Here is a 13,442-nt window from a genome sequence, read left to right on the forward strand (position 1 = left end):
TGTAAGAATAAATGTGGATCACAATGGTGAGCCATTCACTTATTTATGAATTGTACTTTTTTGTCCGTTTCTTTTAAAAATATATTCCTAAAGCTGATTTTCCTTTGCAATTAAAAGTCAAATAAAATATAAATTACAAGGGATGGCAGCCTGCAGAGAAAAGGTTTTTCAGCACAGAGATGAAAATAAGCAGATTAGAATGTCATATATCCTAAATCTCTCCTTTTTGTATTGTATTACTACTGCTACTGTAGTGCAAAATGTTTTAGTACATTTTTTTCAGGAAAAAATTAATTCCTTTCCTTTTTTCTTCTAGAGTACAAGGTTTTAAGAATGGATAATGACACATCTGAGTTTCTTCTCTGGGAATTCTCAGAAATTTGGGAGCTACAGATTATGCACATGGCTTTACTACTGATACTCTATTTAATGACATTATCAGGGAACCTTGTCATCATCTCTGCTATTGTTTTTGACCAGCACCTTCACACCCCCATGTACTTCTTCCTGTTGAATTTAGCCATGCAAGACATTGGATCCATTTCAGTCATTGTCCCCAAAGCTGTTTTTAATTCTCTCATGAATGTTAGGACTATTTCTCATTCTGGATGTGTTGCCCAAGTCATGTTCTTCTTCTTTTTCTTGACCTGTGATGTATCCCTTCTTACTATAATGGCATATGATCGATATATTGCCATTTGTAACCCTTTACATTATGAAATGATAATGACCAGGAATGCCTGCACCAAAATGATTGGAGGTATATGGACAGCCAGCCTTCTCAATGCTTCATTACACAGTACTGTCACTTTTCTTACGCCTTTCTGTTCTAAGATTATTAATCAGTTCTACTGTGAAATCCCATATTTACTTAAGATTGCTTGTTCTACTTCATATATATATGAAATTGGAGTTATGACTTTTACTGGTACATTAGCACTGGGTTGTTTTATTTTTGTGCTTCTGACTTATGTGCGTGTCTTCTCTGCCGTTTTGAGAATTCCTTCAGTTGAAGGAAGAACAAAAGCCTTCTCTACTTGCCTACCACATATTATTGTTTTCTCAATATTTTTTTTCACTGCTAGTTTTGCTTATCTAAGAGTCATATCTGACAGTCCACCCCATCTTGATTTCATAATTACAATAATGTATTCCATTGTTCCACCCATGATGAATCCCTTAATCTACAGTTTGAGAAACAAGGACATCAAAATTGCTCTTTCAAGACTTTTTGGTCACATATCACTGCATTTTAAAGAAATGTGAATTGTGTACCAAACTAGGTTATGACATATGATATAAAACTTGTACAACCATTTCCCCAATTGCAGACAACATATATTGGGTTAGAACTTTTATTATATTCCTTCTTGAGCTTGATTTCATATATGTAGAGACTGATGGTGTTATGGTCCATTGAGTCAATACAGTTCCCTGGTGCCCTTGGGACAGTTTCTGCAGTTTTCTTGGCAACGTTTTCAAAAGTGGATTGCCAATATCTTTTCTTCATTTTTCCATGTCTCATACAGGCAGTCTCTTCCAAGTCTTTATATGATATCTGTAAATACAGAATTATCTCAAATGAAGAATAAATGAAGTTCTATTATATAAAAAAAAGTTTAGGACATGGAATTAAATGCACTTTCTTAGTAGAATAAAAAAACTTTAGGACATAGAATGCACACATTTATTAACTGTATTAATTGTTTACTAATTCCTATACTGTCTAGCTGCTGCAGAGTTCACTTAGAAATAATTTAAGAACTATTGAAATTTTTGATGGAAATCTTGTAGTCTTCTCATGTTCACACAAAATATGAATGATCAATTTTCTATTCCATATAGTATCTAAAATCTGCATGATGAATTGATTTAACAATAACAAGTATTTATAATAAATAATTCATGGGTCTCTGATATTTTAAAAATAATTAGTGGTTCACCATAGCTGTAAATGTCAATGATTATTATGACTTCGAGCAAGTAGAAACAAACAAAATGAACAAATAACATTTATCCGTTAGCATAGGAAAGACTGAAAGTCTTTTGAAATACCCAATAATTGTTTTAAAATTTAAAAAATCACAGTATAAATATAATTTCAGATATAATAGGTTTTATTAATCAACAAAAAGATCTACATGATCCCATGTCATCATTTGGGCATGAGAAAAAGAACAAAATGTTCATTTTCATAATTTTCTAATAGATTCAATAGTGTCAGGAGACTCATCCATTCTATTATATTTTTACCATTAAATGATGCAATTAATTTTAAATGGTCCAAGTAGCAAGATATTATAGAAATTTTACATTGCTCAAAAGATATATAACATGAAAAATGACACATAGATTAGGGATACCATTTTTTTTTTGAGAGGAGGAGCCACGCGTCGCTGCGCTACCACGGGTTTTCTGGTTACTCCAGATGACCCGTTGAATCCTGATCGTTTGGATGGTCCATTGGACCCAAGCTGTCCCGAAGAGACAGTGGGAGGTAAGGGGAAATTCCGGGGGACCCAGAGACACTCGCAAAGTCTCTGGAAACCCTGGTGAAACCCCTTTTTGCCTGCGGTCAGGAGCCAGCCCCCGGGCTGCCAAAGCGGCTGACGGCTCCGTGAAGCAAGAGCAGGAGAGAGAGAAAGCATGCCGTGGTTTGGTGAGAGTACTTGAAGAAAGCTTTTCTTTTTTGCTTAAATTATACAGAGGACACTCTTAATTTGGAAGATTAAAGGAAATAGAAAATAACCGAAGACTTAGCGGCGGGTTTGAATAGAGCTAATTGAAACCATTTGGGCTTTTTGTTCTTCCCTTTTTATTTACTGGAAACCAGACGGGACTTTCATTACTGTTGTTACAATTGCGGTTGAAGCTCTCTTTATTTTTAACCCCCCCTTCCTTATTTTTTCTTATTTTTTAAAGCGACTTTATCAGAGCCTTTTTTCTTATATACCTTTTAATGCCTGAAAGATTTTTTTTTTCCTCTTTGTGCTGAGCTTAACTTTCTCTTTTAGGCAGCGCTTCGAGGGGCTAGGGACTGGATACATTTTAACACTGTTACTTTAACACTGCCATCTAGCGGACTTTGAAACATTGTTGCCAATTCCTACAGCTGGGATTATTTTGAGAAAAAGACATTTATTCAAGGTCAGGACCTGATAAGAAGCAAGGAACACAGATGGTTTTTGCAGGCTGTTCCTTGTGGAGCTGTAAGGTCTGGAAACTTATCTTGGAAGACTGATAAGAGAAAACTGGAGTGACTTTGGAAATTACACCAAGTGTTTATACTATTCTCCTGGGGATGTGATGACTTTTTCCCTTTTCTAGTTGGTGCGTGTGTTGTTTGTTTCTTTCTTTTTTTTTTTTTTTTTTGAAGTCCTGGAGCCTGGAAGCGCTGAACAATTTTTTCCTTCTTTTTTTTTCTTCCTTGGTCTGCAATTTTTTCTTTTTCCATTTTTCTTATTTCCCCCTTTTTTTTTTCTTCTTGAAATAACAGAGATACATTTTTTTTTCTTTCTCTCCTCCCGCTCCATTTACCCACCCTTATTTTTCTTATACAGATTGTCTTTTTCTTTCCCTTTCCACTCACTTTCTCTTTGTGCCCCTCTCCCTCTTCTGCCTCTCTCTTATATCCTATATCAAACCTTGCTTTCTCCCCCTATTACTTTTATCTAACTACCATACACTCTCTTCCCCTATTTCCCCCCCTCTTCCTCTTTTCCCCTCTTTTCCCCTTTCTACCTTCTTTTTTTTTCTAGTGTTAACTGCAATTGGACTGAACCACAAAACGAAGAAGAAGAGAGAGTAAAATAGCAAGATGAGTAGAAAGCCAACACCAGTGGGTTCTACAACAACAACCCCTGCCTCCTCACCGGCAGGAGGACAAAGATCAATACAATCTATGATCCAACAGGAAAAAGAGAAGACCATATCATTAGATTCAATTATGCAAGCAATACAGAAACTTCAAACAAGCTCTGATGAAAAATTTGATACACTTGTAAAGAAGTTGGACAATGTGGAAACGAAGATGGAGAACATAGAAAAAAAAACAGACGAAGCAGAGAGAAATATAAAAGATATACAACAGTGGGTCAAAAAACAAGAAGATGTTATGCAAAAAATTGCTGAAAGAGAGAAGCAGAGAGAGAAGAGGGACGAAGAGTTTGATTCCAGATTGAATGAAGTGGAAACAGAAAGCAGTGTAATAATTGGACTGGAGATGGAGCGCTCTGAATATTTTTTGAGGTTTCAAAATATAGTAGAAGAAAAGGGTGAAAATCTGCCACAAATAATATCCGAAATTCTCATAGAAATATTAGGGATACCTGAGGAGAAGATAATGGACGGGATAGATGAGACATTTCGAGTTAACACAAGATATGCAACGAGGAACTCCCTCCCAAGGGAGGTCCATGTAAGATTTACGAAAAAAGCACTAAAACTACAAATCCTGCAAAACACAAGAGATAAAAAACTGCAATACAAAGGCAAGGAGATTGCAATTCTTAAGCAAATACCAAGACGGGTGAGAGAGAAAAGAAGAAAATATCAATTCTTGACTACAGCCTTACTTAAAATAGGAGTTAACTATAGATGGTTGATTCCGGAAGGCCTCATGTTTGTATGGAAAGGACAGAGATATAGAATTGATACAATTGAGAAGGCAGAAGCTTTCTACACAGAACATTTGAGAGGAAAGCCAGAGAAGCCTGGAAATGAAGAGCCACCGGTGCAACTGCTGGATCTACCCATAACCGAAATTGAGAGGACAGAGGGTGCTGTAGGTGGAATTGACATTGAAGAAGGTGCTGTTGGGGGTGTAGAGAGTAGAGCGCAACGGGAACCAAGATCAACTAGAGCTATAAATCCTATATATAAAACATAAGGATGGAAGGAATAAAATTACTCTCAATTAATATAAATGGACTTAATTCGCCATGTAAACGAACGAAAATATTCCACAAATTAGGAAAATTAAAATTAGATATAATTTGCTTACAAGAAGTACATATTCAACAAAGTAATAGTCATCTATTAGTACAACCAAAACTGGGAAAAAACTTTACTTCGTTAGCGGACTGTAAACAAAGAGGTGTGACCTTCTACATTAAAGATAAAATCCCTGCGAAACAAATCTACACAGACGAAGATGGAAGAATTTTAATGGTGGAAATAATGGACAATGCTAGGAAAATACTGCTAATTGGAATCTATGCCCCTAATGAAAAACAAGATGACTTTTATAAAAAAATCCACAAGAAAATTTCTGATCTAGACTATGCTGACATTTGCATGATGGGAGACTTCAATGGTATTGTAGACCAGAAACTGGACTATAAGACCCACAAAACAACAAAACAAAATAGAAAAACACTCCCAAAGTCCTTCTTCAGGATGATGGATGAAATAAATCTAAAAGATGTGTGGAGAGAAAGGAACCCCATTAAAAAACAATATACCTTTTATTCAAATAGACACTCATCGTTCTCTAGAATTGATATGATTTGGGCTTCAACGGGCATATCCAGCAGCGCACTAGATGTGGAGATTGAACCAAACATCTGGGCAGACCACAATCCAATGGCAATAGGTTGGAGACAACAAAGAAGAAGATCGAGATGGACACTAGATAACAGGATATTGAAAGAGAAAGAATTTGTAAAGAAAATGGAAAAAGAATTGACTTTCTTCTTTAAAGAAAACAAAAAAGAAGATACGTCTTTACAGAATCTTTGGGATACAATGAAGGCCTTTTCTAGAGGTTTGATAATAGACTATATAAGAAAGAGAAACTTAAAGAAAAGACAAGTGTCTAAGGATCTAGAAAAAGATTACAGCACATTGGAAAAAGAACTACAGAAATTTCCACAAAAGAAAGAGATTAAAATAAAGATGGACACAATAAAACACAAACTTGACCTATTGGAAAAGGAGGACCTGGCCCAAAAAATCAGAGGCGCCAAACAGAACTATTTTGAAAATGCAAATAAACCAGGCAGATGGCTGGCTTATAAACTGAGAAAAGAAAGAGAGACCAAGAAAATACTACAACTAAGAGATGAACAAGGACAATTGCATCATGGAAATATGGAAAAAAGGAAAATTATTCAAGATTACTATGCCAAGTTGTATGAACAAGAGAACATAGAAGAGAAAGAAGTGAAACAATATTTACAAAACGCCAAACTCCCCCAAATACCAAATGATACTAGAACTATATTTGAAGATAAAATAACAATGATGGAATTAACTGAGGCCCTTAAAAGACAAAATAATGGGAAGGCCCCGGGACCGGATGGCCTTCCTGTGGAATTCTATAGAACATTAGAAAAATCCTTGGCCGTTCCATTACTAGAAGTCATGAATGAAGTAATGATTGAAAGTAAAATACCTAATTCATGGTTGGAGGCATATATTACATTAATACCCAAAGAGGAGGCAGACCATCCGCAAATTAAGAACTATAGACCTATCTCCTTGTTGAACTCAGACTATAAACTATTTGCCTCAATACTGGCAGAGAGACTGAAAAAATACCTAAATGGGTTTATCCACTCGGACCAAAATGGTTTTTTACCAAAGAGGCAAATTAGAGATAACATAAGGACAATTCTAAATACCTTAGAATATTATCAGGTCCACTCTGAGAAGCAAATGGCTTTGATTTTCTTCGATGCGCAGAAAGCCTTTGATAACGTGAATTGGACATTTATGACTCAACAAATGGAACAAATGAATTTTGGTAAGAATTTTATTCAAGCCATACAAACGATATATCACAAGCAAACAGCCAAGATAATGATAAATGGAGAGCTGACGGATCCAATTGAAATTAAAAGAGGTACGAGACAAGGCTGTCCACTGTCACCACTGCTTTTTGTTTTAACATTAGAAGTACTAAATAGAAAGATTAGAGAAGAGGAAGAAATAAAGGGAATGACCATTAAAAAGGAAGAATACAAGTTGCAAGCATTTGCTGACGACTTAGTCTTCATTCTTGAGGAGCCATTTCAATCTGCACCTAAACTGATAGGAGAAATCGAGGCGTATGGAAAAGTTGCAGGTTTAAAAATAAACAAAGACAAAACAAAGATTTTAACAAAAAATATATCCCGAAAACAAAAAGAAGAATTGGCGGAAAATTTGGAAATGCAAATCACAAATAAAGTTAAATATTTGGGGATTCACCTAACAGCCAAGTGCAGCACTCTCAAAGAAGATAATTATATTAAATTGAAGCAACAAATTGTAACAGACTTGGCGAAATGGAAGAATCTTCAATTATCAATGATTGGTAGAATCGCAACAATGAAAATGAATATCTTACCTAGACTGTTATACCTGTTTCAGACTATTCCAATTAAGTTGGGGAAAGGATATTTTGAAGAATTAAATAAAATAGTGTTGAAATTTATATGGCAAGGGAAAAAAGCAAGAATAAAATGTAAATTGTTACAAGATTCCAAATCAAGGGGAGGGTGGGGTTTACCTGATTGGGAGTTATACTATCAGGCAGCTAGTCTGATGTGGATCAAGGAATGGATAATGCTAAGAAATGATAGGCTTTTGAATCTAGAAGGTCATGACTTGCTGTTGGGATGGCATGCATACTTATGGTATAAAGGAACTAAAAAACATGGTTACTTTAGAGACCATTCTATAAGAGAGGCTCTGTTATTAAACTGGCAGAAGGTTAAGAGGTCGCACTACTTGAAAATTCCAGTCTGGATATCAACTATTGAAGCCTTTTCATATCCAATAATATTTAAAAGGGAAGAAGCAGTTAGATATGCTGAATTATTGAATGCAGAGGGTGAACTTAAATCTATACAAGAATTGAAACAAGAAGGTATTGAACTCAATTGGTACTCATATGTGCAAATACATTCTAGATACAATGAAGATCGAAAAAATGAGGGTTTTTATGATAAACTGACTGAATTAGATAAAATTTTAACAGGTAACGATGAAAAATTAATTAAAAAATTTTATGATTATTTATTAGAGGTGAAATTATATGAAGAACAAGTGAAAGGAACTATGTTAGCCTGGGGAAAAAACTTTGGACATGGGATTGATTTAGAAAAATGGCAAAAATTGTGGACTCAAAATTATAAAATGACAATGTCAACTACATATAAAGAAAATTTGTATAAGATGTTTTATAGGTGGCATTTATCCCCATCGAGAATAGCAAGAATGTCGAAGAATAAGTCTGAAAAATGCTGGAAATGTCAACATACACCGGGCACATATTACCACATGTGGTGGACTTGTCCTGAAGCTAAGAGATACTGGACTAAAATACACATGTGGCTGGAGAAAATGATACATAAACATATAGACTTGAAACCAGAACTTTTCTTATTGGGAATAATACCAGAAACATACAATAAAGACTTGAAATATTTGATCATAAATGTCTTAACAGCTGCTAGAATTGTATTTGCTAAATACTGGAAAAATGAGAAAGTACCAACAGAGGAGGAAATTGTTCGGAAGATAATGAACTGTGCAGAAATGAGTAAACTTACATTTGAAATTAGAGAATTAGAGGATGAGCAATTTTATAAAGTATGGGACTTGTTTTATCAATGGTTGGATAAAAAAACTTGGAAGTGAATCTTTTCTTTTTCTTTACCCTATCTTATATGTAATAATAATAGAAAGTTATACTTAATGTTTTGAAAAAATCTCTCTCTTTTTTCTCTCTTTTTTTTTTCTCTTTCTATACATATTAAGCCTTTATTATGAAATAGACCATTTACTTATACGAGATAAGAATAATAATGTATTTAATATATAAGAGTGAGATGATTTAAATTGTTAGGTATGATTATGGCTGGTGACTATTTTATAATATAAAATGGAATAATGATGATGTAATGAACAATGGATGTGAATATAGATTAAAATATTTAATGACTACATGGATTGTCAAATAATAATGGGAAATTAAATTTGGAGTTGAGGATGATTGGAAACTTTAAGATTAATGGAAAATAGAAATGTCTTATATGAAGTAATGAGTTTCTTTTTTTCTTTGACTTAATCTCCACTTTTATCTTTGAGAGAATGGTGATACAATTTTATAAAGACCTATTGCTACCTAGTACATAATTGTAGAGATAAAGAAATAAGGGTTGTCATAAAAGAAAGAATACTATGGTAACTTGAACATGCAATGCTCAATGAAATATTTAACTATATTTAATGGATAATTAGTGAACGCATCCTTAATTGTAAAAACCATCGCACAAAAACTTGTAACCAAACGACATGCTTGATGAAAATGTGTTTTTTTTTACTTCCCTGCTCTTGTACCTTATGTGTTGTCTTGTCTTTTTAAAGAAAAATAAATAAACATTTATAAAAAAAAAAGAAAAAGAACAAAATGTTCATTTTCATAATTTTCTAATAGATTCAATAGTGTCAGGAGACTCATCCATTCTATTATATTTTTATCATTAAATGATGCAATTAATTTTAAATGGTCCAAGTAGCAAGATATTATAGAAATTTTACATTGCTCAAAAGATATATAACATGAAAAATGACACATAGATTAGGGATACCATTTTTTTTTTTGCCTTTACTTAACAACTACACATTTTTCAATTTCTGAACTAAAAACCCTTAGAATTTGGGTTATATTGTGTCTATTGAACCTGTAAACTAAAATATATGCCTTAGTGACTTCATTTCTAGATAACTGAATTACATACTATTACTATATGATACTACCTTTAAAAAAACACTCAAAGATTTGAGTTAGTGCAATAAGATGTGGCAAATGTATTTATGAATATGTCATAAGAATAGCAATAGGAATATTTGGACTTATTTACCACTTCATAGTGCTATACAGCCCTCTCTAATCAGTTACTGAGTCAGCGTATTCCTGCCAACAGTCTGGGCTCTCATTTTTCCCATGTTCTACCATTTAGAAGGATTGAAAGCTGGGTCAGCCTTGAGCCTTGAGAGATTTGAATTGCCAAATTTCAGGCAGCCGGCAGCCAGCAGAAGTAGCCTGCAGTACTGGACTCTAACAACTGCACCAACATGGCTCACCACTGCAAGAATGCCCAAGAAGCAGCTTTGGTACATGAACTGTAGGTATGATAACGAGGATTTTAGATGCTCTCATAGTGCTGGTTATTGTCAAGTACAAAACCCTTTATAGAGCACTTGTCAAATAACAAGGAAACAAGTTTCTCCTGTTGCCTTGCTTGTCCTCTAATTTTTGACAGAATAATCATGCTTATCTTCCCATCTATCAATCATTGTCATATAATGAGGCCCAATAATTATATCTTCTCAGATTTTGCTATTCACTCAGATACTGCTGAAAGGTATGGTATATGTCCCCCCCTCTCAGAGTTGTTTCCCTTCTCAAAGGATCGCTGACAGGAGGAAAGGGAGGATTCCCCACCCCACACAGCGCTGTTTTCAATGGGAGGCTTCCCCCCTCTCAGAGCTGTTTCCTTTCCCAAAAGATCGCTGAGAGGAGGAAAGGGAGGATTCCCCACCCCACTCAGCGCTTTTTTCGATGGGAGGCTTTTCTCCCCTCTCAGAGCTGTTTCTCTTCACAAAAGATTGCTGAGAGGAGGAACGGGAGGATTCCCCACCCCACAGTGCTGTTTTTGATGGGAGACTTCCCCCCTCTCAGAGCTGTTTCCTTTCCCAAAAAATCGCTGAGAGGAGGAACGGGAGGATTCCTCACCCCACTCAGTGGGGGGGGGGAAGCGAGCAATGGAGCGGCTTCTGGATGGGCCGGGGGTGAGCAAGTGAGTGACAGGGCTGTGACAGGAACTTACTTCCGGGTTCATTGACCAACAGGTTTGCCCTAACCAGTGTGAACTGGTAGGAACCCACCATATGCTACTTATGAGTTAGTTTTGTTGTCATTCTGATTGATTGTTTCTTTGTTTGTACATCTTTTTCTTCATGATTCTATTATTTTGACTTATTATATTTTAATCAATGTATAACCCTTTATTACTTTGAGTGGGGTCCATGCAAATCTGACTGATGGACTACAAATAAATAATTAAATCAATCCATTAATTGATCAATCATATATGTCCCTGTTGGGAAAATATTATAATATGTTTCTGTGCCAAACATTTGGAAGAGGAAAATCAGGGTTAGACATTTTTTTTAAAAAAATGTCATCAGTAGAGAAGATATTTCTATTCTGTTCTTAATAAACTGAGCATATAAAGTAGTTGAAAATATTTAGAAATGTATATGGTAGACAGACAGACAGGAAATTCTTACCCCATAAAACCAAACTTAATGATGAGAGTTGATAACATGGCATACTTATTTTAAAAATAAAACATTTCATAAGGAAGAAAGCTTAAATATTAATAAGGTCAAATTTGCTGCTCATCTAATTTTCATTATTGAACCTTCAAATTAGAACTCTCCAACCTCCCTCTCTCTCTTTGCTCATTATAGTTATAAAGACACATCAGTAATAACTTCAGGAAGAGTTGCCCCCCCCCCCCAAAAAAAAGCCACTATACAAGGAAGCTTTTTTAACAATATCAATGGAGACAGGTTTGTTTTTTTAAAAAAAAATCTTTGGGGAAATGGCAAGAAAATTACATAAAATCCAATGGTAATTCAGTAGAGCAGAAAATCTCACTGTTGACTTTAGAAAGATACTAAGAAAAACAAACTAAGAAATCTGGAAGAATAAATGTGGATCAAGGAGGTGAGTCATTCACTCAGTTTTTTTTCTTTGCATTGCACTTTATTTGTCCCTTTCTTCTTTTAAATATTCCTAAATCTTCCCTATCCTTTGCAAATAAAATTCCATTGAAATACAGATTACATGAGATTGCAGTCTATAGAGAAAATATTTTTCAGGCCCTTTCATTTAAGGAGAGAGATTAAAATAATCAGCACTATAAACTAACATCCTAAATCTTCTTTTCTATTGTAATGCTATTTCTCAGCATGTTTTAGTAAAAAAATAAAATAAAAAAGTTTTAATATGACCCTCACTAAATTTTCATTGAAATAATATTGAATAGGAAATACTTTAAATTTTGATTTCCTTTTTCTTCCAGATTGCAACAGTTTAAGAATGGATAATATCACATCTGAGTTTCTTCTCTGGGAATTACCCAAAAATTGGGAGCTAGTTTTACTACTGATACTGTATTCAACAACGATAACAGGGAACATTTTCATCATCACTGCTGTTATTTTTGACACACACCTTCACACCCCCATGTACTTCTTCCTGTTGAATTTAGCCATGCAAGATATTGGTTTAGTTTCAGCCATTGTCCCCAAAGCTGTTTTTAATTCTATTATAAATATAAGAACTATTTCTCATTTTGGGTGTGTTGCCCAAGTCATGTTCTTCTTCTTCTTCATGACCTGTGATGTATCCCTCCTTACTGTGATGGGTTATGATCGGTACATTGCCATTTGTAATCCTTTACATTATGAAATGATAATGAACAGGAAGGCCTGTACCAAAATGATTGGAGGCGTATGGACAGCCAGCCTTCTCAATGCTTCATTACACAGTACTGTCACTTTTATGACTCCTTTCTGCTCTAATATTATCGATCAATTCTACTGTGAAATCCCCTATTTACTTAAGATTGTCTGTCCTGGCTTATATGTATCTGAAACTGGAGTTATAATCTTCAGTTCTGCATTAGCACTGGGTTGTTTTATTTTTGTCCTTGTGACTTATGTGCATGTCTTCTCTTCTGTTCTCAGAATTCCTTCAGTTCAAGGAAGGAAAAAGGCCTTCACTACTTGCTTACCACATTTGGTTGTTTTCTCCATATTTATGTTTACTGGTTGTTTTGCCTATCTAAAGTCCATGTCTGACAGTCCAACCCACCTCAACTTTGTAATTACCATTATGTATTCCATTATTCCATCCATGATGAATCCATTCATTTACTGCATGAGAAACAAGGACATCAAAGTTGCACTTTCAAGACTTTTTGGTCAGATGTCATTTCATTTTTTAAAAGTGTGAATTTTGTACCTACAATATATATTTCCCAAGTATAGGCTAGGTGCTATCTCACACTGTTTATTAATTGCTTAAGCCTTTGGAAGCCTATTCTGAGGATATATATAATAGTACAGTACAGTACAGTACAGTACAGTACAGTACAGTACAGTATACTTCATACTATTGTTAATACTATTCATACTATTGTTCATACTATTGTTCTTCAGGTTACCATTCTTCTTCAGTTCATACTATTGATCTTCAGGATATGTAAAAAGATATTGAAATGTAATGGTAGTGTCAACTAGATTTTAAAACTAAGCTGTTATATACATATACATGCAATGCACTAGATTCTTAAATCTTTAAAACACTTCTAAAAGCTCTCAGTGCAGAAGTCTGACAATCTTCATTTTTATGAAATTCTTGAATTGCATTGCAGTCA

The 13,442-nt window shown here is 34.6% G+C and overlaps 2 protein-coding genes across 2 annotated transcripts; both read left to right on the forward strand.

The window, feature by feature from the left end:
- Nucleotides 1–333: 333 nt before the first annotated feature.
- On the forward strand, nt 334–1,266 carry LOC309381762 (olfactory receptor 14J1-like; the record flags this gene model as incomplete). Its single annotated transcript, XM_081933047.1, has 1 exon — nt 334–1,266. One exon carries the CDS (start codon nt 334–336, stop codon nt 1,264–1,266), a length of 933 nt encoding a protein of 310 aa, XP_081789173.1.
- An 11,110-nt stretch (nt 1,267–12,376) lies between these two features.
- On the forward strand, nt 12,377–13,018 carry LOC309381764 (olfactory receptor 14L1-like; the record flags this gene model as incomplete). The annotated part of the gene is made up of 1 exon (XM_081933053.1): nt 12,377–13,018. One exon carries the CDS (start codon nt 12,377–12,379, stop codon nt 13,016–13,018), a length of 642 nt encoding a protein of 213 aa, XP_081789179.1.
- Nucleotides 13,019–13,442: the final 424 nt, after the last annotated feature.

The sequence above is a fragment of the Natrix helvetica genome (genome assembly GCF_964273705.1).
Source record: "Natrix helvetica genome assembly, chromosome: Z".
Lineage (NCBI taxonomy): Eukaryota > Metazoa > Chordata > Lepidosauria > Squamata > Natricidae > Natrix > Natrix helvetica.